The 27,356-nt window shown below is 42.2% G+C and overlaps 1 protein-coding gene across 1 annotated transcript; it reads right to left on the bottom strand.

Moving 5' to 3' along the window:
- Nucleotides 1–14,031: 14,031 nt before the first annotated feature.
- Nucleotides 14,032–23,360, bottom strand: LOC139111678 (pickpocket protein 19-like). The gene is made up of 9 exons (XM_070672151.1): nucleotides 23,140–23,360; nucleotides 22,873–23,061; nucleotides 22,564–22,794; nucleotides 22,397–22,409; nucleotides 17,698–17,963; nucleotides 16,940–17,579; nucleotides 15,520–15,789; nucleotides 15,054–15,278; nucleotides 14,032–14,288 (listed from the first exon to the last, which is right to left on the bottom strand). Exons 1-9 carry the CDS (start codon nucleotides 23,332–23,334, stop codon nucleotides 14,032–14,034), a joined length of 2,286 nt encoding a protein of 761 aa, XP_070528252.1. The 5' UTR covers nucleotides 23,335–23,360.
- Nucleotides 23,361–27,356: the final 3,996 nt, after the last annotated feature.

Genomic DNA, 27,356 nt, shown 5'->3' with positions numbered 1-27,356 from the left:
ACTTCTCTTTCTCTCTTCGTTGCTCTCTCTCGTTACTCGACTTCGCGTACATACTTCTCGCGCGAATCCGTAGATTCGCGCCCTTTGCGCCGCGCGCGCGACGTCGTCAAAAACTCGTTTGAAAACTCCTTAGAGTCGATTTTTGATATCATCATCGGGAATTTCTTATTTCACCTGGACGATCAAACGCGACGACTAGAACTCCGACGCCTCGAGTAGTATCTACGAGCAACGACGGAATACGTTCAAATTCTTTTTTCATGCATTATCGCGTCCTGAAACGACGACCTTATTTTCTTTCTTTATTTTTTTACGTAAATCTGTACGCTGCGTTCTTTTTACAATAATTTCTGAGATATCCCCTATTCTTTACGGTTTCTAATTAAAAACCTAAGTAGAGATTACTCTTGGTATATTCTAGCGGTAAAAGTTGCATCGAAACAGAAAAGGGCGGCGCGGGGATAAAGTAACTGTTGAGCTGAAGACGGAGATTAGTGCGAGTCGCCGCAAGATAAATCAGTGCTTTTTCGTCGGTGGTCATTTTTCAATTTTTCCCCGGGTGTGCCGTACGGATGAACGACCTGGGGTTTATAGAAAATGGTCGGAGGACCGCCCGATTGTGAGATGAAAGTTCACGCGCGCTACTACGTTCGTCGCGCGTGCATACAATGTATCATAATTGTCCTTGAATCAGAGAATTATATAGTAAAAAATCTGCGATGTTATTTTTAAATTTTGTTAAACGTACGAAAACAAAAATACCCAGCTATACGCATACATTTTTATTTATTTATTGAATTCCCACTATTCTTTCGCGAGCAATTGAAAAATGACAATTTTTTGAATTACAACGTTGCGTAGCAAGTGAGTGATATGTTAGCACGTATGTACATATGTATGTACGTATATACGGCTTTTCTGGATGGCCGGTATACCTGCTTTGTAAAAGATCAATATCCGATTTTGCGGATCAAAATATGCACGTAGAACATATTTTTTTTTTTTTAATAAAATTGTTCTGCGCGGAGCAAGTAATGCGGGCTGCGTTTAAAAAATTCTAATACGTTAATTAAAACAGATAGTTTAATTTTCTGCAGCAAGGAATTATTGGAAAAAAAAAAATATTAAAATAGTAGTAGTAAAAGCAATTACGAATAAGTGCAAAAGAACGAAATGCTTAGAAATATCAAAAAATTTAATAATACTCTCTTTTTCGAGCAATGTTGTTAGACGATAATATATTTTTGGTATGTAACACTACTTTTACATTTTTCTTTTTACTTTTCTTTTCCTCCTCTCTTTTCTCATCTCGCCTTTTCACCTGCTCTTCTTTTTTTTTTTTGTGCTCTTCCGCTCCTTCCTTCTTGTTTCTTTCATTTTCTTTCTCTTATATCACTTCTTTTATGGTAGTATAATTTCGACTTAATAATACAAAGTCTTCGAATAAATTTTATTAGAAAAAAAATGCAATTAACATTCAAAGTAAATCCTTGCTGCTATTACGTATCTTGTGTAATGCGCTTTCTCTTGCCCACACTCTATTTACTCTGTTGCCGGCGGATGACGGAAATAATTTTGCGGAAATAAATTCTTTGTTTGCATTTCAGTTGCATGAATGTCTAAAGGAAAGGTAACGTTGCACACTCGTCATATACAAGGTGACTTGGGAAACTAATAATGGGCGTTTTCTAAAAATCAGCCTGATGCAATTTTTAATTTTACCTTCTAGTCCTCCAACCATTTTTTAAAACTCTCTAAACATCTTAAGATATCGCGCATCTTGTTATCTGGCATTTAAATCATCTTCAGGCTAATAAAATATTTTAATACGTAACCGAAGTCTTTTAATAAAATTGTTCAAATAATGTTAATTCAACAAAATAAAAATGTATATTTATTGTACTGCTGAAAACGACGCGATTTTTAGCTACACCCAGTATTTATGTCATTTTACATACTATGCTAAGCCGAAGACCGCTCGCTCGTATTATTATGATGTCAAAATGTCCCGCGCAGGATACGACAATGTTTCCTCGACGTCATAATATCCTCCTCGCGACATCAAAATCCGCGACTGCCGCGTTCTCCCTTTTCCACTCTTTCTCTCTCTCTCTCTCTTTCTCTCTTTTCCAGTTTATCACATTTACACTCTGAAATTTGTGTGCGACGACAAAGAGCGAAGCGCAATTGGTTTGACGGTATCCGCGCAAAAAGCGAGGCGCGTTTACGTGAATCTTTATGATCACAGAAAAGGCAAGAGATAAGATTCTAAAATTTATGTATATCCATCGTACGTGAATCACTCTGTATAGACCCTATTTTCTAAACGGCCTTATTTGTTCTTCGCTATCCAACAGCGCGGCAACGGGAATAAAATTCATGGCATTTCCAAATGCGCTCAAAATATATTCCTGTCGATATCGGAACGCTTTCTCGCCCACCCCTTGACACTCCCAACCCCTTCGCGGCCCACCGAAAATATAAAAGATGGATCGAAAGGAGCGCAACAACGATCACCGATACGGCGCACACGCACGTTTCTTCCCGCGGATAATAGCCGAAAATGTATAGCGCGACACAAAGGGGCGCAATAACGATATCTGATGACGGATGCTTTTTAGTTAGCGTCGAATAAAATTTTATTTACGAGGAGCGCGGAAGGAAGGTTGCAGTTCTACATTTATTCCCATCTCCGCGATCTCTTATTGCGGATTAATTTAATTTAATTGTGGCAATCAAAGGAGTAGAACACGCGGCAGCATCTTCGTTTTAGGATTGCCGGAACGCGAGCTCCTCGGATCTTCGATTTGGGAACAAACCGAGCGAAATATCACTGATTCGGTATAACCGAGTCTGTGTACAAAGGATTTGGTGAACGCGATGGTTACATTCTCACGGCTGCTAGTTTACGCGGGGTGGACTCGTGCGTGTGCGCGTGTTTGTTTCTCGGTCTGGCATCGCGACGGGTTGTAACTACTTGTGCCGCGACGGTCGCGTAACGCTATATTTAACCGGTTTTCGGTCGATATCGGCTCGCGCAGAGCTCGGGACCACAAATATATAGCGCCATGGGAATTAGCGTTGCATTCGATGGTATCGCCGTACCGATACGCCGAGTACTTCCAATACGGATATTTCATTTTCCATACAATCGGAGTGCTAAATGGAAATCTTCGGCGCGCTCGTGAAAATTCGAGCGGGGCCGATTCGATTTAATGTAATAATTTTTAAGTATTCCGCGGGGCGTTCGATATATCGCATATACACCCGACTAGGAACTTCGTAGCCTGTCTCGTGGATGTTTAGCAAAACTCTTAAGTACTTACAAATGAGCCAGAAATGTAACGCTCAAATTATCTAACTAATAAAAAATTATTATTAATTATTAACGAGCTAGAAAAGCAAGATATCTAAACGTTTTTCGCCGCGTGCTAAGTCTACTACTCGTTCTGATCTATGCAACGCGCGTTCGACTGCAGAGACAGCTGGTTGCCGGGCCCGCCGCCCGCGCGTCCCCCGCCATGTTACGCAACATCATGGCTGCCGGCCGACGTAAACGCACGTGCTTACGGCGCGCGTGGCGGCCGGCGGGCCCGGAGGTCAACGACCGCGGCAGTCGAGCGCGCGTAGGCATAGATCAGTATTCGTAGTAAATTAGCACGCGGCGAAAAAAATTTAAATATCGAGCTATTCTAGCTCGTTGTTAGTCAGTGATAATTGTCTCCCTACGTGGCCCGTGCTGAGACAGTCGCTAGACGGATGCTAGACAATTATTTTTTTAAATAACATTTTAATTTCATTTCTTACGCGACGAGATACGCTCGCCTCGATTTCGCGGTCGTACAACTTCGGACGCGCAGTCAACAACGAATTTCATTTTTATATTTTATTTTCGCAGCAGGGGAGTAATGACCTTTCGCGGATTTAGCTAAAAAGACGAGGGAAAGGAGTAAATTTAGAAGTTTATTGGAGTTTGAAGTGGATGAAATTAGTTATGCTGACGGGTAAGATGGCGGCGGCGCGATCTGACGAGCGGAATGTAATTATCGGGGACCAAATTTAGAATGAGTCGCCCAGCGATATTAGCGGCGTGCGACGCGGGGTCGATACGTAATTGAGGATTAACTGGCGTGCGACGTTAATCGCGTTCCCGGCATCTACTTCGAATATTCATTAAGAACAAGGAATAACGAAGGAGCTTCATTTGCTAGCACTTGCGCCCGTTAATTACTCAAGCTTATGCATTTTATCCGTCCTTGTAATTTTTATCGTCGCAAACCCGCGCAGGAATCGCGAAGCATATTATCCGCCTAATTTCGATGACGTCTAACGGATCACCGCGTAATAGCAAATACCGCGCGGTGTGTATATTGGGAAATTGCAGCAGTAACAATTATACGCAAATGTTATCGATATACTAACCGAAATTAATAAACTAACGTTGCTTAATCAACTGTCTCGAGGTCCAACGAGTACAAAATGACCTAATTAACTCAACTTACAAAGCACGCCAGGCCGGTGGTGTTCGTTTTAGATTATTGAATCCATTTCACAAATACGATAAAACGCACAACGAATATTAATTGCATTTAATTCCAGCGATGGCTATCTCGCGAGTGATTTGGTACTCCACGAAATTCTACGAAAGCGGAGTTTAATTACGAGAATATTATTCCCGGCGATTAAATCGCAAATTCAAAACCGAACCAATTTAAAAAACATCCAGCGGGAAATATTATTAAAAACATTATTTCAAAATGTTAATACATGTTAAAATCATTTTCGGGGAAATAGCGCAAATTACACAAGTTGGTAATACTTGGGCAAGCTGTTCCAATTATGTGTAATATTTTATATATTATACAATCTTTCGGTGGAACAAATAAAAAAATATTAAAAACAAATAAACAATATTAAAACAGAAGCAAAACTAAAAAAATTTTTAATTAATTTTATTTCAACGTAATTTAGATTTTATTGAAGATTTTTTTATCTGCCGTGAATAAGTTAACAAGTTGGCTAACATTTCGTTCGTAAGCCAATTTATTCATCTGGATGTTAAGAGGAGTACGTCGCTCATTTCTAAGAGTGCTTCATCCACTTTAAGGACAATACCAATCGCGAGTAGGAAAAAGAAAAAACAAAAAAAAAAAAAAAATATTCTGACGCCGTCAAAATCAGGAACGCGACGCTGCGTTATTAATTCGGATAACGAGATGCCGCGTTAATTATTGCTCGGCTCAATAAAAAAAAAATTCATAACAACGGTCCGATCTAATGTCGTTCGGTTGTGGCGCGTTAATTAAAATAACGAGCTGCAGAAATGATTATCCGTTTGGCAAAGGAAAATCCGAGATCAAATTGGATTAAGAAAAAAACATGAATTTTTATAATGAACAGTTGGAAGACGTGAAATTATTAGGGTCATTATTAATGCAAGTTAACTTTAATGTATTTATATCATTCATTTCTATTTTTCTCTCTCTTTAGAACGAAGATTTAGATAAAATCCTATTTTATACTAGTTGCGATAATTTTGTAAATATATTATTAAAGAAAGTGTTAATATGTTTTATCATTAACATGATAAAGTCAACAAAAACGAAAATTAATTTCCAAAAGTAACGTTTCAAACATTTAATAATACTTTTCAAACTTTATTACTATCGACAGTTTATCCGGCTAAGAGAAGGTAAAGTTTTGGACATATTTCAGGGTTGAAATCACGACGATGACGAGAGAAAGCACGGAAAAAAAAGATGAATAAAAAAAAGAAAGAAAAAGGAAGACTGCAAGAAAAGATGAGTCTATAAAGAAGATACTTGAAACGTCAAATAAACTGTAGCAAATATTTGCACGCTACATGAATTCTAAAATTCTGCACAATTTTCGTATTAACTTTGATTTTATTAATATCAGAAAAAAAACATTTATTATTTCTAGTCGTTAATTATTTTTAAAGATAAAACGATTACGTTGTGTAAGAAAAATTATTTCTCACGAAGAGCACTCGCGAAACACACGACCGAATTAATTACAATTGCGAGACTTAATTTCTCAGTACAGTCTTACGTTCGTTGCTGTGCCGTGCTCCCGTTTGCAAAAATCAACGTAATAAACTCTTCCGGTCGATTACTTGAACGGCATTCCTGAGCAAACCGTCCGACGAACCGACCACCCTTCGTATGTTCGCTACTATCGCGAGAGTACATTGGCTTCCTCTGAACTTTGTCTAAGCAGAACGAGAGCTTTGCTTAAGTAAAGTTCTCAGGATACTAGAGCCCACCCATCACGACAAAGTCGTACCCGTAAAGGGAAGTGCTTTACGATACAAAAATAAGAAATTGATACAGTAGAAGAGCACAGATCGGACATTAAATCACGGCGTAGCGAGTATTATGAGTATTGCGCGCAAATATTGGCTTCGCAAATACCCTCCCATTATAGATCGTTAATCGGAGACGCTAGACCGAAGTAACAGACGACTTTAATCGTCGGATATTTTCCAACCACGTGTACACGGTGCGTACCTGTATGCGTGCTGCGTAGGACGAGTGATCTAACTGTAGACTGAACAACGTCGTGGCACCAAAGGACATGCGTGTACGCAGATATGGCACTTGCTTCGGCGACGGCGGCTAGCGTACGTGACTTAGCGTGCGTGGTGTGCGTCGGCGGCCGCTGAGGATCGAGTAATGCGTATGCCGTACTTCTACCGTACTCGGGGCCGAGGGAGGGGGTAGAGAGACGGTGAGTCACGTACGCTAGCCGCCGCCGCACCCGCAGCAAGTGCCTAATCTGTTTATCAAAACACACACACCGTCGAGCATTTTTACGTATAAACAAAGCTTCAAAGAAATATACCTCGCCCGCTACTATTACACAGTTCAACGCGTTATAAAATTATTTGTGTAAGATTTATACAAAATTATTAAATGTAAAACGCTTTTCTTTTCTTTTTTTTTTTCTTTTCTTTTCTTTAACGCAGAAGAAGCAGAAGAGCGCGCTTTGTAGTCTATAGTTAACCGGATAAAAAATGAAGTTGAAAGTACGTGAGTGCAATACAGCGCGGCACGGTAAACCTAGATCGATAGTTAAATTCAAGCCGGGTTGACGGGTGATCTTAATCGCGTCCGACTGCACGCTATTAATCGCATCTCTCCGCTCGGGAAGGAGTTGTTAAAGGGAAATGAGATTACCAAACTGACGATACGTCCGCTTTAAAAATGATAATGACTTGGTGAAATACTTTTCTCGTTCTTCATTGAAAAGTTCCTCCTGAATAGATTGCCCGCGGATCTTTATGGATACTTCGTTTTGCAAAACGTTACTAAACCACCGATTATTTTATCAGATTTATAACGCAAAATAGAAAAAAGCAATCCATTAATTTTAAACTAATCCGGAAATTAAGTAAACGTTTCTCGCGAAGTAACATCGCTTATAGTCGGCCTCTCCAGTTTTACAGATTAAACTTTCGTTAAAATTTGTTATTGCGAAGAATCCTCGAGAATCCACAAGTTTTGGGATATCTCCGGCAGATCAAATCCTTTTAAATTTCTACCTTTTTCCGCATCTCCCATTCTTATTCGTGGACTTTTGTTCCACCAGGATCCGCGGGCTTTCCTCTCCTTAACGCAGCCTCGGCTGCGCGGTTACGCTTATCTTCTCTACGCACGCTAAATCGACTTTAGCGCGAAATACATGATCTTGCCGCAAAACTGACACGATCGAACTGATTGAATTTTCTACGTCGTTGCCCGTGCTATATCTCAAAGTTTCGCAGTTTCACAGGAGAAAGCGTATTCGTAGACTGTGAGAAAATGCCTGTCGTCAGACTTTAGACATTTACATTCGCAAAAATGTCTCAACGTTCCCCGTTTATTTTATTTTATTTCTTTTTCTTATTTTCAATTTTTGTATTTTTTTTTTTTTTTTTGACAAACATCTGACGTTAATGTATAATTTTTACATTTAAAAATAATTCTGTACGAACGTTGAATTTAAGAACTCCCAGGATGCTTCTTCCGCTTCTCGGAAAGTTTCTTGCATGATTCGGACGTCGAGAACGCGCTTTTACGTGAAGTGTTCCTTAACGTTCGCGGCGATGCCCACGAATGGCATTCAAACAATAAGACGTAACCAAGTGAAAAGTAACTCGCGGTTCTTGAAGTCTGACACTCTTCGAAATTCCGCTGGATGCAAATGGCACCGCGTTAATAAACGGCGCCGTAATGACGAAGAATTTAATTTAGTTATAATATTGTTGATTTTCGAAATTGCACAATTATTTCAACCAACTCGGTTATTACGAACGGAACGAATGGGAATTGAAGAAAAGTTGCCGGAAGAATAAACTGTCCAATTAAATTTCTTTTGAGGGGAAAAAAATCTTAAATTAAAAGTTTGCCGGCATGATTCAGAAACTTTCCGCGTACCTACGCCTTGTATCTCCTTCGTTTTGTTATTACGTGCATTATTAATTAGGAGTATTGTTCTACTTCAAAGACCGGGGCGGCATGCCCGTATTATCTTCGCGACATTTCCATTTTTGCGAAACGTTGGGGGGAGGAAACGCGACCGCGAAGAATGCACTTGTCGGTGGCAGCTCAGGGCTAAGCACCGGCGTGTCGCTCTAGTTTTCCGCGCGCTCCGGGAAAAATGGGCGGACACGTTTCCCAGCGGAAAACTATCCGGAATATCGACGAGCCTAGCGACGACGTGGCAAGCCATTCCGCTGAAGTATCACCCACTTCCAAGGGTATAGTCTTCCATATCTAGAACGAGTTGAGCTATACAAGGTGTCCCGCAACGGGACACTTTTTCTGGGTCGGAGCAGCCGTCGTCGTTTCTTTATAATTGCCTCCCTTATTATTTACATAACAATTAAATTGCGCTACATTATTAATCGCTGACAAGAGCCGAGCATGCAATCGAATAAAAGCGTAATTTGAGGTAATAATAATAATAATGACGGAATTCCGATTGGTTTATTGGGTTTTTTTGATTAAAAAAAAAAAAATTCCACTAGACCAGCGTAAAATTTTATAAATGACGTTAACAATCGCGTTCCCGCGAACGTTCCACGGCGAAACACCCTATGTATCGGATACGAGGGAGGTAATATCGGGCCTGCCGACGGGCAAATTGAGAGTTATGCATCTCGCGAACTCTCAGTAGGAGCGTGCAGCTGCGCTCGCAATGCGCGCCGCTTGATCCAGCGAGACCGTGTGTCTTGCGTACGGAAAGAAGGTATTGCGTTTCAGGAAGATTTAACTGCAACGCCGACGCGAAAGCCGACGACGACGCTCGAAGGCCATATTTCCATTTTCAAGGAAACGCAATTGGGAAGATCATGGGGGGTGGAGGGGAGAGAGGAACGCTGGGAGTTTCGTAAAACGTCTCGTTTCCGTCGAAGATGACACACACGTCAGCGATATCGACTCACGGGGGCGACGATAACTCGAGCCGGAATTTTTCCGACGCAGATTTCAGACATGGATTTATTTATATGCGGCTGAAAGGCACGTCGTGCCGTCTCCTTACAGTGCCAAATTTAATTTCGCGCTTGTAACACTTTGTCCATTTCCCCGTAAGCTTTTAAAATTTTTTTTTTTTTGCAACACGAGGCAAAATGCTCTCAGTCGAAAATTTCGAAACATTGATCGCGGAGCTTCGAATATTCGCTTCTTGTGCATTTATGATATTGATATTGGAGCAGCATGCTTCACATTCGACGAGTGGACCTTGCTTTCCGTTACCGTGATCCTTACGACGCGAGTCGACAAAGATATTTCCAATTCTCGAAAAGGAAGGAAGTTTAAAGTCGCTTGGCAAGCGACCAGCGTTCGTACTGCTGTACCCTATTTCAAGATTACTAAGAAAGCAGCCAAGCAAACGATGCTTCTTCGCCATCACGCGCCATCGTAGTCGTACTATCCCTTTTCCGATGTGAAAGGACAAAGAGAGAAAGTGAGAGAGAAAAAGAGAGAAAGAGAAAGAGAGAGCGCACGCAAAGATCGAAGGAAAGATTTAATTTATCGGAACCGAAGAGCAGACACGGCTGAAAGTCTTGTCCTCCTTAATAGTCATCGACGTCGCATTTATCGTAATGAGCTCATTCTTCTAGAGGGTGATGTCGCGAATATCAGAACGCTCATTTCGAAAGAGGAATTTTGTTCTGCGGCGCATCTGATGCTAAATGTGACCATTTAAGCTTAATTGATTTAACGAGATTCGAAAATAAAAACTGTGTCCTATATTACGCGGCGTAATCATCATAATGATTTACGTTAAAGAAGATCATTAATTTAATAATAATTAATAGTAATTTAGACGCGGCCGCGATACGATAGCGATGTTAATTCCAGGATGATTTTAAATTGATAACACCGATGCAAAATTACACGCGCAAATATCAAATGCAATAATCATTACGTCGCGCGTCCGGATTATTAAGAAAAGTTAATCGTGGCGTTTAAAAAAATCAATACCAGCCGATATCGTTTCCGTTCGACGTTACAATTAAACGGATGTTTTTTTTCGCCGGATAAACATTCATAAATCTATCTCGGTTCCTTGAGCTTTATATTCGCGGCGAGATCGGGACAATACTTCCCTGTCAATTAGGCGGTGCAAGTTACCGTCTGCGGGATTCCTATCGAAAGTAATGCACCGATATTCCCGGCAAGGAGCAGCCTTCGACCTCGATCCACTCGAGACGCCTACGTGAAGGGTTTTAGATAACAGCACGCCGGAGAGTTACTCGAAACTTCGCCGCTTCCTTCTCCGGGGCCAGGCCACGCGGTTGCTCGTCCTTTTTCCATTCCCGCCACTCGACGATCCCTCACTACCCTACCGCCCCTTTCCCCCGCTCCGCATCCCTCCCGGCCCTCCACCTTTCACCCTTCGTGCTCCGGACGCGCCCGCGAACTTCCAAGCGACAGTTTGACAAAATGCAGATTTCCTTCGTTTCCCTGACAACGATCGGTTTTTCTGCTTCTTCCTTCTTCATCCCCTTTTCTTCCTCCGTGCTTTTTCTTCTTTTTCCTTCAGCCCTTCGACCAGCAACGTCCCGCCACCAACAATCACCCTTTTCCTTTTCTGCTCGCATCTTTGAGCTCTCCCCCTTTCTCCCTCGGTTACTTTCGCTTTTTTTTCTTTTTTTTTTTTTCTCTATCTACTTCTGTTCGACCGTGGATCTTTGGTCTGCCCGTACCAGACCCTGCGAGCAATATCCGCGCGAGTTTACCACTAGAAAGACTGAAGTGGTTAAAATGACTGCTCGCGAATTTCAATCGTTTTACAGACGGACCTACATACAGCGCAACACGTTCGTCACTTCAGAAAGAGCTCGGCTATTTCGATTGACTACGTGACGTCGTAGCCGCCGGTTTATAATTATAAGGGTGGCGGTATGCAGTTTATAATAGGGTGCGCCAGCTCATCCGACGGATGCTTTTAAAACGCAGTAGGAAAAAAAAAATTAAAAAAAAAAAAAAAAATAGAAAGAAGAGAGACATATCCTCCCGTCAAGTATCTCCCTTTCACGGCGGATGAATCTCGGCGGACGGCGTTTCTAAAAAGAGATAAGCGCGCGAAAGGGATTTTTTTCCCCGGATGGTTGATGTTGTTGGTCGGAGGGCCGGCGCAACTTTTCGCTCCCCGCGCCTCGCCGCACCTCTCATAAATAATAAATGGCCAAATGGAGCCCGGCCAGACGGCTGGTACATTTACTTCCGGCTCAACCGTGTGCGCTTTAAAGCGTCTTTCCCTCCGCGTGTCGCGGGCGAACGGAAAATGGAAAAATGGGAGGCGCGTGTCTTATCTGCCGCTCTAAGTGCGCCGGTTATTTTCAATAGCGTGAAAACGGGCGGCTGTCCGCGGGGAAAAATCCGGTCTGCCGTTGCGCGAAAAATCGCCGCCGCCGCGAAATATAACTGCGTCTTTAGTAACGGCGAGCACGCAATTCTTTTCCGCGGCACTTCTCGACGCCAAATTTATTTTTTCTACTGGGAAAGATATATAGTTGTCTGGGATACGCTCCTCGAGAGCGCACCGATAACGCATCGATAACGCCTATCGCGTCGCCTTTCAAGACGGCGACCGCGCGAATCCTCGTGCATTATTTGCGCGCAGCGTTTCTCACAAATGGCGCGAACCGCGGCCGGCAATTTACCAAGTGCACGGGATATACGGCCGTCCGCGCGATTTATTTCCGTTATTCATACATTTCAACGATCATCTGAAATTCTGCAATTGCGCGCTCGCGGCCGTATTTTGTCGACATGTGCACTTTCGCGACACGAAACGACGATGGAGTAACACATAAAATATGAATCCCCTCCCCCCTTTCCCATTTTTTTTCCTATTAGTTTCATTCTGTTTATAATAGTTCATACAGTTAATTGAGAAATTACTTTCCGTATTAAACGCAACATTACTATTTCAATCTGCATAATTACACAATTATTTCACGTGGTGCTCTTACAATGTGTGCAGAAAATTCCATTCGTATTTTTTTACCAGCTGTGCTAATATTTAATTGCGAGGTAATTTAATATCTAATATTGATCTCGCATTCGATATTTCATTACGAAATATAATGAAATGTTTAATTGCTTCATATTTATACAATAATTTCAATACACACAGCGTCAATACACACGATATCATGATATCTTGATAAACGTGGCGATTGATAAAGACAGTTTTTACCTTACGTAGTAAAACAATTATAATTTCACAATTGCGTAGACACCCGAAAATTTAATAATATAAAAAGTTCAGGCTTTCGGTTTTTTAATTAACTTAAAGCTGCGCTTGTAATTAATTTTTAAATAAAACGGGAGTAAAGAATAAAATTTTATTATAATGTTATTCTCTTTCGAGATTTTTTTTGTAAACTGTAAGAAAATATTAAACAAAAAAGAAATTTATATTATTAAACTTCTGGTGCTTCCGTTTCAGCAAGCAGAAATAAAATTCAAGCTAAATAAAATATATTCGTTTTATATTAACTTTGTAATTTTGCAATTGTGTGCATGTTCGCTGTAGAGAATATAATATAAATAACTTTGTCGGCTGATGCATTTACACTTTACGTCTCCATTTAAACGACCTTAATAAGAATATAACGAGCCATTAATTCATCGAAATTTAATTAACTTATCGAATCAAGCGATCTTTGTGTTCGACAGTTATTTGTATATTTTCCTCTTCAGAGATGCCCTTCCATTTCTATACGCTGCAATTTTCTCGTTAAAATTATTAACGATATATTTTCTTTCTTTTTCTTCTTTTTTTTTCAAATAACGAGCAAGTATACACGGTCGTTATACAACTGTTCGACTCACTAGTTCATCTCGAAAAAGCCAAGGAAGTCGCTTGAAATGCATGTAAAATGTATAGCGTGTATTATTGAAGTCAAGCATTACGCGGCCGCAAAGTGGCAAGATGGAAGGTACGTATCATATATAACATTGAATAAAATACGAGTCGCATTCTCTCCCTCCCTTCCTCGCTCTCACTTCTTTCTCTCTCGCTCTCTCTCTTTCTCTTTTTCGTACGCATATACGCCCAGTGTGCATTCCAGAAAGTAGATACCAGATTTCGCGCGAGCAAGGCATTCTCGATTTCCTTGTCAAATCCGATCAATATCGCGGCCGCCTCCTGATTTATGAGGACAGCCTCGTGGCGCAACACAATAACCAGCGTGTCTATGAAGAGCAGGACGGGATCGGTTTATTCCAGCAGACGTTACTGTCGATGAAAACGATTTTGAAGCGGGCCGGCTTTGCGTTTCGAAAATTTTTAGCCTCCCCGCTGTTTTCCGGAAGAGGATAGAATTCCATTAGCGGAGTACGCGCGTAGACACGCACGTGGTACGCGCCCCACATTTTTCAACGCACGGATATCGATTCGGGACGTGCCTCCTCTCTTATTTTATCCTCTCAAATTTCGCGATGGCACGGCTGTGACAGGGGACTCTTGGAAGCGAAGCCCGTCCACTGAAAGTCTTTTCACGGTAATTCAATATCTGTTCGAATTCAATTCGGCGAGGCCGTAATTCGCGAAAATCGGTATCCTCTTCGCGCGCGGTTTCAGAGGGCTGTAATCCAGGATGGGCAGCACCGTGCGGACGTGCGTCACGCTCGATCGAGCCCTCGGCCGGCCCCTGGCCCTCCGTCGCAGGGACGAGAGCACCGCCACGGCGAGATAATAAACCAGCTCGACGGCGCTGAGCAGCGAGCCGCCCAAGAACAAGCCGATTATGCCGCCGAAAGACACTGCAAGGAAATATGCAAATCGGCGAGGTTATTAATATGATGATCGTGGCAAAACATTCGGCGTTGTGCGATATTGGTGCGACGTGAGCTCAAGCGAAACCGTGGCGTGCCGTTCTAAGCGTGTTGGCTTTAATTTTCACGACGTTAATCCATCCGCGCTGAATTTTATGTGCACATACGATCCTCCGCGTCTCTCGTGCAGTTTTTTAAATAATTTTTTTAATATCCCTCGCGACTGAAATTTTTACTTTCTTACGTGCGAATGCGTGATAGCCGCGTGCAACGTAAACATTTTGAGCAAGAGGCACGAGAGGTATGAATTCGTAATGCAGTCCCGTGGGACTCATTATGTACGGGAAAACCGCCGCGCGGCGGCTAATAGAGATAGGGAAATAATTAAGGCGCTGCAAATTAAAGTTCTCCGCAAAATCTCAAAAGCGAATTTAAATAAAGTGTTATTTCACAAGCGTTTTTCCGTTTCCGGTTCTCCTGTCTCCATAAATTTCTCAGGTCCGACGTGGTAATTATAATTAATGACCCATTCATTTCGGAATAAAATCTCGAGCGAGTAAACATGATCCGGCGTCTAAGATAAAAATAAACGAAGAATTAGCTTGCGAGCAAGCTTTAGTTTCTCGTACTAAAAATATTATAAACTGCTCCCGGCGGAAAAGAAACATGATATGCGTATGGTTTTCTTTTTTTCTTCTTTCTTTCTGTCTTTCTTTTTTTTTTTTATATTCATTCTTAATAAGGAGAACTAACCGAGAAGGTCCATCTGCGTGATAACTATGTCCGTTTTGTAGCGGAAGCTGGTTTGTCCCAGGTAATGCACGTCCAGCATGATGTCATTCGTGTTATGCAGCGGCACGTTAGAAAACTGGGCGCTGTAGAAGTTGTAGTCGCATTCCGGCGAGCAGTTGCAAATCATGCTGGAAATGTCGCGTGGGTAGTCACCGCCAAAGTGCACGACGTAATCGTTGAACAGGTCTTCCCACCCAGAGTTTCGCAAAAGCAAGTATGCATTCAGATTAATTATAGTTTAAAGCGCGCCTGCGAGATATGAGACTTCTGACGAGAACCAGCTCACCGTTATAATCGATCAGGCAAAAGAAATCCTCGACGGTGCAGTCGCGATACCGCGCGGCTGTAACAAACGCGTAAAAACGTAAGCAAAAGCCCCGAGCGAAACGTCGCCGCGCCGTCCGAGCGAAAGGTTTCGTCGCCATACTTGCGGGGAACAGGAAAGACGGATTGCAGCCGCAGTACTTGGCGACCCAGTAACGTTTGCAAAGCGACAGGCAGGTCTCCTGGTTGTACTCGCCGGTTCTGTCGTATCGGCAGGGTTGCTTGCCCTCCTCCAGCTCGAGGACCCGCTTAGTGGCGTACCCTGAAACGCAATCCAGGGACACGCTGACCTTCGAACCCGGTGGTACCATGGTGCCGCTGTTCGGCCAGACTCGAGGCCCGTTTATTATCACCACGACGCCGTCGATTTCCTCTGTGCAACAATTCCAGTTAGAGCATTAGCGTTACTCGAGATACAATTTTCAGCTTTTCGCAAAGAATTCTTTCTTCTGCCAATCCCGGCCTGGGTAGATCCGGTCAGAGCGGCTTAGAATCCCGCCACAGGAGCCGCGAAGTTCTTTGAAGGTGACATTTCAATAACTGCCTCCGCGCAATACGGCGCCGATATATCGATTTTGCAGTTTACGATAAATCCCTTTCCATTTCGCGCGGGTAATAAAGGAACGACATTACGGCAGAATGGAAGTCGCCCTGCATTCAATATGCATCCTGGCGGCTTTCGCGGGGATATTAAAATCATATTTGCGAGACTCCGTGGCGCGTTTGCATAACGATGGATTAGTAACGGCTTGTCGTTGATGTGTACTTCGTCATTTAACGAATTCCGACGGATGCAAAATTAGTTAGTAATCCTTCGCACGGTTTAGCCGAGTTTACGTTCTGTTTGCTATTACATATCTCTTCTATTATATTCTATGTAACTCTCTCCCCCTCCCTCTTTCTCTCTCTATCTCTATCTTTCAGTCCTGATTTACATTAAATGTTCCATTTAAATAATACGCTTACGCGTCTTTGTTAAAATAATACAACAGAAAAAAAATTCACGTATTTAAACTAATTTTTTTTTAATAATTAAACAATATTTTAAATCTACGCACTAAAAACTGAAAAATATTTTTGATAAAGAGAAAGGCTGAAATTTCCAAATAGATAACCGAACATTCTGTATAAAAAATATTATCAATAATAAAACGTAAAAAAAAATATATTAATACATTTTTTTAACATTAAAATAATTGCTCTTGATATATATTTGTTTCGTACTGTTAAGCGCAATATTCAAAGGCTTTCTACCTTCAGTTCAATTCGGAAAATCGAGTTTTGAATTTTTTAAAGTTAACACACAGCGTAGGCGGCAACCAGTAGTGTGACTCGAAGACAAATCAGCCAATGCGATTTCGGATTCTCCGAGCATCTTATTCGAAAATGTATGCATTTGTTTGTGCAATAAGTATCAACAACATATCTCTTTGCCTTCACGCTACGTGCGCGGCGGTATCGACTTCTCATATAGGTTGCTACGTCCCGTCACGTAGAATATCACATATCGGCGTCGCCCTTACCGGAATGCGGTGGCTTCGTTATGTTTCCCAGATGAATCGTAACCTTGACGCCGCTCCAATCACCGTAACCAGACGCTCTTCGGGGCCGCGATTCCGTGGAATTCACCGGCGCGGCTTGGGCCATCTCGGAATTGAACGAGTAACAGAAGCCGTACTCGGTTTTCTGCACCTCGAAGATCTCGCAGCAATTGCGATCGGCGTTGCGCCACCAGCAGGTGGACAGCAGCTGGTCGCAGCGCGGCATCACCTCTCGCAAAACTTGGGTGACGTTGATATCTGTTCGATAACGAATTATTTTTCCGACGAGATCGTGAGTCAAAGGGGCTGCAATTCGTTGGCCTTTGCGCGGAACAAAGTTTAGAAGTGAATTAAATGTCCTACCCGCGAGACTATGAACGTTCCGGCTTCTGAGAAATTCCAGATCGTCGAAATCCCCGAAGCTCATCATGGAAAGCTTGCCCAGTATTTTCCGAAAAGTTTCGACGCTCTCCTTGTCCGTAACATTGGAGAAAATCCTTGTTTCGAGCTCGAGGGCTCGGTTCCAATCGACGCGATCGCTTGGACAAAGGGTCACGCTCGGGAAAGGTAGATTCGAAGTTTCGTAATGCATCGATCGTATGTTAATCGACGTCGGCGCGGCCTAAACAAATTCATGCTACTGCGGTAAACTTAAATCCGTAGAAATAAAAAAAAATAATAATAATAAATTAGAAGCCTGAATCTTTGAAATATTATCCTTTCGTATACGCGCGATTTACCTGAAATCTAAATGCCAGCGAGTAAATCACGTTGCTGGCGATAGTGGAAGATATTACGAACACTATAAACCACAGGAACCGACCGACGATGTGCAATTCAGGATCGACGATGTATCGGAGACCGTGAAGAGTCGTATGCGTGCAAAAGTAATTCAGCGCATGCAAGATCGCGTCGAGAAGTTTCCTTCTCCGACTTTTGTTCCCGCGGGATCCGGTTTTCCCGTTCCTCGTCGATTTCCTAAATTTCTTTTTACCAGATTTCATATCTAGTGTGTATAAATTCAAGAAAGTTAATTAGAAAAATCTTAAAATCTCGCGGAGTCAATATTGCGAAACTTGAGGGGATTTCGCAGACAGTTCGATAGATCGGGAGCCCGGAATTTCATCGCTCACTTTTATTTGAATGAATTTGCGACACTTGACGTCGGCAAGATAAATACATCCCCGTGGTCACTCCCAGCGGTTAAAAGCAGACTGAAGCACCCTTCAGGAAGCGCCCTCCTCGAAAAGAGGTCGAGCATGCCTTATACCTCATTTTTTATCGGTATCAGCGTCGGATCGTGCAAATAAAATCCAATCAATTACAGGTGAGGCGGGGAGGGCGGCGGGCGGCGGGAAAGGGTCGAAGAGGTAACGCGCGTATTTGAACGCGCACCCGATGTGATCAGGATAATTCGGTTAGCGTGATTGTTGCGCAAACAATGCCGACACGAGCGGAGAGAGCCGCCTCCCCCGGCTTCAATGTCCGCGAATAATGAAGAAGCCTCCGGGGGTCGCGATCGCCGGTTTTGATTGCATCCCCTGGTATAATTCGGACGAGAGAAATCAGGATTCGTTGATTCGTTCAGGCGATGTCACGTCGCCGAAAGCTATCGACGTTCCAGCGATCCCAATGACGGTCCTTTTCGTTCGGCGAAAATTTTCCGCGAATTCGATTTCGGGAGTGCTCCGACACTGGTCCAGGTGACCCTCATCAACTTGCGCAATTTTCTTTAATTTCCCTAAGTCTGATGACTTAAATTTTTTTAACATCTACGGTCTTACTTTTTCGGAATAATTTTCACATGTATATTAACATTTTTTTTTTTTTCATCGTTTATGACTTTCCTACTTTTCTATTTTTTTATTTCTTCAATGCAACATATGCACTTAATGATATATTTTTGAAAACACGTCGAAAATATCAAACAAATTTACGCTGTAGGCAAATGCCATTATTTTAAAACATTCGACGATTGAATGAGTATTTGGTGAAATGCACGATGGCAATTTCTCGTTCAAACCCGATGATGCAATCGACGCCGCACTGTTGGTGCTTCGCTCTAGCTCTGCTTCATTATCCCGGGGATGAAACCGACGTTCTATTAACTACGTGGCTGCAATCGCTCTAATATTAGTTTCGCTTAAACATCACAGGTTTTCATTCCGTCCGCGCACATCGCGTACACATGCTGGCTCAAATCGATTATGTCGCCATAACGATAATTTGTATTTTGATCGTCTTTGTTCGCCGATTGCGGAAAATAATAAAAAAAATTAAATTCAGGGATCTTAAAAACTCGCCATTTATCTCTACAAACTCTCTCTCTCTTTCTCTCGATTTATCGACTATTATTTCTTCAAATAAAATTTTATCTTAAATTCTTAGCAAATTATTTTACTCAATATTTATATCGCACAAGCTTTTCCGTATGATAATTTCGATATATCTGAAATTTTTATGTCTTGTTTCTCCCGTACTGGACCGTTCGAAATATATGTATCTGCACGGGTGTGTAACGTTTATATGAATATGTGAAAGCACACAATTGTCTCCCGAAATCTCTCACCCGGAATTTACGAACTCACTGGACGCACGTCCGTGCAAATTGTACAACGATGGAGCCGAAAATTCCCGCGTAATCGAGGGCGGTAACTCGCGAAAAAGCTCTAGCGTCCACAATTTCTAGCCCACCCCTTCCGTTCCCCTTACACTTATTATTCCGCCTTCGTTCTCTTTCAGCCGGCCTTAATAATTAATTTGTTGCATAAAATAAAGTATTTTTCAGGCTCAACTAAAAGTTTGCTAAAAGCCACGTGTATATACTCATTAACATTATCAGTTTTGCGCCAATCTGTTTGGCCGCTTTAACTATGACCACTCTAGCGTAATAAATAACGCGCTCTTCTCTCATTTTCCGCGGTTCTGTTTGAAGCTACTATATCGGGGTTATAAATTTCCGGTTTAAATTATTTTTATTCCTCCGCCCGGGTTTTTTCGGCGTTTTTCGCGAGCAAAAGTTACCACGTTGATTGTACACGTCATAATCCCACCGCATTAGCTTCAATGTCGAACCAAAGTTTATTCTACAAATAAACGAGCGACTCTGACAGTCTAAGGCCGCTATTCCGTGAAAAAAATGTCTTTTAAAACTTTTCAATTTTTTTCAAATACATATATGTAAGCATATTTGAATGTATTTGTTTCTTTTTTTTTTTTTTTATAGAATATCTATTCGCAAAAGAGTTAAAGCAAATATTTCTCAGAATAAAAAATCCTCCATTTTTATTAAACAACATATTTAAAGCGCGATATGACGAACCTTGCTGCTCTTAAGACTGCGAAATTAACGCCTAATAGCAATTACTCATTAATACTGAATTATCTAGTGCGTTTCTCGTCATGTGCTAAATGAACTTAGGCGTACCGTTTTCTGTTCTCGCATAAATTATGAATGTCGTCGGCAAAATTTGTCTCGTGTACACGGTATTATTCGTCAGAACAGTGTGCTGCCTCAAAGTTTCAACAGACAACTGTATCGTGTTTCATATATTATATAGAACAGCCAAGAAACATCGATATTTTTTTTTTTTTTCCCGACCAAAAATTTTAACCGAGGATGTAAATCTAGTTTCTTGCCAAGCACAGTTAACTTACATTATTTGCTCCGGAGCAGCTGCATCGATTTCGAATTAAATTCTGAATTAGACTGCGAATTAAATTTCGAATTAATATCAAATTTTGCCAAATCATCGAGGAGTAATGACAATTTCAGGACATCCGTGTGCCCTTTGGGTGAGTCAGCGTCTAATTTGTGAAACAACAACGCGTTGGTGTATTTCAATATGCGACAATGATCAACGACAGGCTCGCCATGATTACACCAGTCATTTAAATAGTTGTAATCTATCATCTGCTTGTCACAATTGATTATACCGATGCGGGATAACATCGTCCAAAATTGTCTTTCATTATTTATGAATCCGCTCCGCTGGCACGAGCTCTAACAAACTAACAATTCGCAAAAAAAAAGAAAAAAAAAAAGGCAGTCTGTTTGTTATAACGCGAATTTTGTTACACCTTTTAATCTTTATTCTCAATATTTGCGCACAAACTCCGTAATTCGTGTAAAAATATCGTTTGCATGATTTGCGACTTGTGGACCACGCGCAAAAACACAGCGCTGGTTTCCGCGAGTGCATGTACTTTCGTAAATACAGACCCATAATTAACGCAGTGCTGCAAGTATGTTAATGAGGTGTCGGCTTACACGGGCAGAAAAAAAAAATTCGATTCCAACCAGGGCGGAAAGAAAAACAAGGACAACAATTATGCGTATCTTGTTTAAGAAATAATTGATAATTATACGCGTTTAATCCTGCGCGTTAAACAGCAGCACGTTTTAAATTAAAGAAAAATTTTTAATGAACATCTTTTTAACTTAAGGAGACAACGAAAACGTATGCGCGTAATGCAGTTACAAATCAACGTTACTAAAGCTCTCTAATATTTTTTATAAGCCTAGTCTCTTCGACTATATTCGGAAATTAACACTCTTTATTATGTGACGGTCGATAAATTCCGTTCGCTTGCGGCGCGAGGGGATGGCTTTCAATCTGCGTTACTTCGTCTTTACGAAGCTTACGGAGATCCGGGAACTTCGGCGTAAAAGAGAGAGGCGAGAAGTTCGATAATGAAATTACTGGTTTCGCAGTGCTGCTCGGAACTCGCCCATGGAAATGTGAAACCTTCGACGTGCCGTTCCACTCGAAAATTTCTTGCTGGCCGCGCGAGCGAGAAGAGGAACGTTATTCACAGCACTCACATCACGTAAAGTGCGTTACGCACGATGCTCGGAAACTTTACGTTCGTGAGAAATGTTTTCCCTTTGCCCGAAGTTTCTGAAAAGCGGTCGGCAAGAAGAGTCCCGCGGGAATCCGGCAGCGGTGATCGCGTTTAATAACTTTAACGTTTAATTCTTTCACGTATCGCCCGTGCATTAATAAATATGCAAAATGTATAAGAGCTAAATATTACAAAGTGCGCGCCTCGCGCGCGTTACTTCCCTTCGGTTCTTTTACGTTAAAGAAAACGGTTTTATATTTAATAATTTTCGTTAATAAATTATGGACGTGCATACATATATATCTTGTATGATACTTCAAACGATTCTCATTTCTTGGAATTTTAAATGTAATTTATATATACCTTTGAACTTTAATTGTATTTGATTCTCTAAGTTCATTATGTGAAGTATAAATTATTAATTTAAATAATGAATACCGTAATATATTCATCAGAAGCACATTTGTGCATACGTTAAAGTAAATATCGAACATAATATGTCTCCACAAATTGTTCAAGTGAACGATGTCTTCTCGAGTAAAATTTCGAGAATAATTATATAATGAAATACATGCTGAAATGAAAGATAATTACTTTTGGCCTTGGCCTAAATTATATTATATTTTTAACAATAAATAGTGATCCAATTAATTATATTTTAAATTATTTTTAAAATTAGCTTAATCGAATTTATTAGAAAATTATAAATAGGTCCAAAAGTGATTATATTTCTCTCTTACTGTATGAGTAAAGAGACTCACCGAAATGCTGACTGACTGCTCGATGTCAATCCAGATCGTCGTTATTTGGTGCCTTCCAGAGTAGCTCGACTGCCTTCCAGGGTAACTCGACTGCCTTCCAGGGTAACTCGACTGCCTTTCAATTCGTCGTCGTCCGATGAATTCCAAATTGCTGTTGTCCGATGACTCCAAATCGTTCACTGTCCGATGTCTCTCAAGCAGTCGTACTCCTCTGATTCCTCTGGTTTTAATCTGCAATAAAAATATTATTTATAAACGAATCCAAAAAAGATTATATTTCTCTCTTACTGTATGAGTAAAGAGACTCACCGAAATGCTGTTTGATTGCTCGATATTAATCAAGATCGTCGTTATTTGGTGCCTTCCAAAGCAGCTCAACCGCCTTCCAATTCGTCGTTGTCCGATGAATTCCAAGTTGCTGTTGTTCGATGACTTCAAATCGTTCACTGTCCGATGACTTCCAAGCAGTCGTTCTCCTTTGATTCCTCCGGTCCTAATCTGCATTAAAAATATTATTTATAAACGAGTCTAAACGAGATTATATTTCTCTCTTACTGTATGAGTAAAGAGACTCACCAAAATGCTGTCTGATTGCTCGATGTTAATTAAGATCGCCGTTACTTGATGCCTTCCAGAGCAGCTCAACCGCCTTCCGATTCGTCGTCGTCCGATGAATTCCAAATCGCTGTTGTCCGATGACTCCAAATCGTTCATTGTCCGATGTTCCCCAAGCAGTCGTACTCTTCTGATTCCTCCGATCTTAATCTGCATTAAAAATATTTTTTTATGGACGAGTCTAAAAGTGACTGGACGAAGTCCAAGACGAACTTAGATTTAACACATTAAAATGGCGGAAAGAGACGCGATCGCGGGGAAAGGAGAGAGGGGCGACACTTGCGATCCCTTCGATCAAGTTTGTTACAGAAACTTTTCGAATATTCGGCAGGAGCTGCCGCGACGAATTACGAGATAAATATCGCGCAATACCGAGTTCTGCAGAAGCAGGCAGGGAACGAGATATGAAAAGACAAGAGGCGAATTCGTACGATCATCCCGCGGTCGTCGCAATTATACGTTCTACATTAATTAATTACACCACGACTGCTCGCTCGAATACGTTCCGCGACGCTTTGCAATGTCGAACATGCAGTTGGTAGCATTTTCTTTCGCGTCTCGTACGTACGCGACGCGAGATATGTCGAGATCGAAAATCCAGCTCGCTCTCGCTCAACGTATTCCGCACAAGTCCGTAAAAAATCTACGCGCGTCGAATATCTCCTTCTACGAGCAATCGAAACTTCGTCGACGCCGTCTCTCACGTACATTAAATTTATAAAAGAACCGACAATGAACGCGCAACGAACAACGCGCCCGCGCGCGAGCTAACAACCGACGACTCTCTATTCACGTCGGCGATCAGTTTTCTAGAATTCAAGTAAAATATACCTTCTTCCAAGTAGAGAAGGGACTTCCGCAGCCTCTGCAATGCCGGGGACCTTGATTTATTACCGCCAAATCATATAGCTGGGAGAGAATGGTAGCGCACCTCGTCTCCTGGCAGTCGTCACGGCAGCTTCGCGAGCAATGAGACGAGCAAGCAGCAACTGGCCGGTCGTTCAAAAACCTGCGCGTTGCAAATGCGTGGTAGCTTTCAGGTACATGAAAGTGCCTCTCCTATTGCGCCAGAACAGATAGCGGGTCCGCAATGAACGACGCGCTCGCGCGCGAACGAAAGGCCCGTGATTCTTTATTCACATCCGCGATCAGTTTTTTAGAATTCAAGTAAAATATACCTTCTTCCAAGTAGAGAACGGACTTCCGCAGCCTCTGCAATGCCGGGGACCTTGATTCATTACCGTCAAATCGTATAGCTGGGAGAGAATGATAGCGCACCTCGTTTCCTGGCAGTCGTCACGGCAGCTCCGCGAGCAATGAGATGAGCAAGCAGCGACTGACCGGCGTCCGAGAACCTGCGCGTTGCAAATGCGCGGTAGCTTTCAGGTACATGAAAGTGCCTCTCCTATTGCGCCAGAACAGATAGCGGGTCCGCAATGAACGACGCGCTCGCGCGCGAACGAAAGGCCCGTGATTCTTTATTCACATCCGCGATCAGTTTTCTAGAATTCAAGTAAAATATACCTTATTCCGAACAGATGAGAATGTTCCGCAGCTCTCTGCCATGTCGAGGAACACCGTAGCCTATCGTAATTAGAAGAGAATGATAGCGCACCTCGTTTCGTGACACTCGTCTCGGCGACTCCGCAAGCAATGAGAGAAAGAGAGAGAGAGAAAGAGAGGAAGTCTGATTCACCGGCCGGCCGCTGGTAGCGCTACAAAAATCCTTTAAAATTTAGTTTATTAAAGATATTGTCCGAAGCGTAAAAAAAGCAAAATATATTAACAACGATTGCTAGCCACGTTCTGAAGACGTACGCTTACCTCTGCTACGTTCTCAGTTCTTACATCGGCTCTCGATCCGGCTTGGAACACCAGGACCAGTCACGGATTTCGGCACAGTAGGAGATGCTTTAAATGCGGGAAAGCTACGGTGCATTTGCAACACGCAGCGACGCGATCTTCCGATGCGGGCCCAATACGTGTTCTGGCGCAATAGGAGAAGCACTTCATGCACCAGAAAGCTATTGCGCAACCACTACGCGCAGGTGTTCGGCCGACCTGCCTGCCGCTGCTTGCTCGTCTCATTGCTCGCGGAGCTGCCGTGACGACTGCCAGGAGACGAAGTGCGCTATCATTCTCTCCCAGCTACATGATTTGACGGTAATGAATCAAGGTCCCCGGCATTACAGAGGCTGCGGAAGACCGTTTTCTACTTGGAATAAGGTATATTTTACTCGTATTGCAGAAAACTGATCGCGGATGTGAATAAAGAGTCACCGGCCGTTCGCTCGTTCGCGGGCGCGTCGTTCATTGCGGACCCGCTACGTGTAATGGCGCAATAGGAAAGGCACTTCATGCACCAGAAAGCTACCGCGCATTTGCTACGCGCAGGTTCTCGGACGCCGGTCAGTCGCTGCTTGCTCATCTCATTGCTCGCGGAGCTGCCGTGACGACTGCCAGGAGTCGAGGTGCGCTATCATTCTCTCCCAGCTATATGATTTGACGGCGATAAATCAAGGTCCCCGGCATTGCAGAGGCTGCGGAAGTCCGTTCTCTACTTGGAAGAAGGTATATTTTACTCGTATTACAGAAAACTGATCGTGGATGTGAATAAAGAGTCAGCCTTTCGTTCGCGCGCGGGCGGGCGTCCTCGTTCTCGGTTCTTTTAGTAATGCGATATATTTAAATGAGAAACGCCGTCGATGAAGTTTCGAATGTCCGTAGAAAAGAATATTCGTCGCGCATGGACTTTTTACGCGCTCGTGTGGAATGCGTTTAGCGAGAGCGAGCTGGATTTTTGATCTCGACTTAACTCGCGTCGCGTACGTACGAGACGTGAAAAAAAATGCTGCCAACTGCATGTTCGACATAGCAAAGCGTCGCGGATCGTATTCGAGCGAGCAGTTGTGGTGTAATTAATTAATGTAGAACGTATAATTGCGACGACTGCGGGATGATTGTACGAAATCGCCACTTGTCTTTTTATATCTCGTTCGCTGCCTGCTTCTGCAGAACTCGGTATTGCGTGATATTTGTCTCGTAATTCGTCGCGGCAGCTCCTGCCGAATATTCGAAAAGTTTCTGTAACAAACTTGATCGAAGGGATCGCAAGTGTCGCCCCTCCCTCCTTCCCCCGCGATCGCGTCTCTTTCCGCCATTTTAATGTGTTAAATCTAAGTCCGTCTTGGACTCGTCCAGTCACTTTTAGACTCGTCCATAAAAAAATATTTGTAATGCAGATTAAGACCGGAGGAATCAGAGGAGTACGGCTGCTTGAAGGACATCAGACCGTGAACGATTTGGAGCCATCGGACAACAGCAACGTGGAATTCATCGGACGACGAAATGGAAGGCAGTCGAGCTTCCCTGGAAGGCATCAAATAACAACGACCTTGATAGACAACAAGCAATCAGACAGCATTTCGGTGAGTCTTTTTACTCATACAGTAAGAGAGATTTGTTATCACTTTTGCACTCGTCCATAAATAATATTTTGAATGCAGATTAAGACCAGAAGAATCAGAGGAGTACGGCTGCTTGAAGGACATCGGACCGTGAACGATTTGGAGCCATCGGACAACAGCAACGTGGAATTCATCGGACGACGAATTGGAAGGCAGTCGAGCTGTTCTGGAAGGCACCAAACAACGGCGACCTTGAATGGTATCGAGCAATCAGACAGCATTTCGGTGAGTCTTTTTACTCATTCAGAAAGAGAGAAATATAATCACTTTTGGAGTTATTAATAATTTTTTAATTAATGCAACTTAACTAGATTTTTTTATCAATGATTGCAGAGCTGATCTTTGTTATTTTTAATAATTATAAATATCACACATTGGATATTTTGTTTTTAAATCAATTTAACGTTTGATTAATTTCAAGAGTGGAATATTTTGTTATTATAAGTACCAACATTATGATTGAATTATATGTTCGATGGTCTCTGTGATGATCAATGTTCTCAGAGATAACAATGTGACATGCTTGACTAATGATTAATAATGAACGATACGTATTTAGTAGCAACCTCTTTTAAATGGACTGAGAGTTCTGTTAATGAATTGGTTGATACGATATTATTATTTAAATTTAATTATATGAAGCATATTATCGAACGAAATAGCAACCGCGCGCATTGTTAAAATTATCTTTAGTTATATTTAGTACTCAGA

Source organism: Cardiocondyla obscurior, linkage group LG24 (genome assembly GCF_019399895.1).
Source record: "Cardiocondyla obscurior isolate alpha-2009 linkage group LG24, Cobs3.1, whole genome shotgun sequence".
NCBI classification, from domain to species: Eukaryota; Metazoa; Arthropoda; class Insecta; order Hymenoptera; family Formicidae; genus Cardiocondyla; species Cardiocondyla obscurior.
Note: the sequence above shows the minus strand (reverse complement) of the source record. Positions and strands in the feature narration are given on the sequence as shown.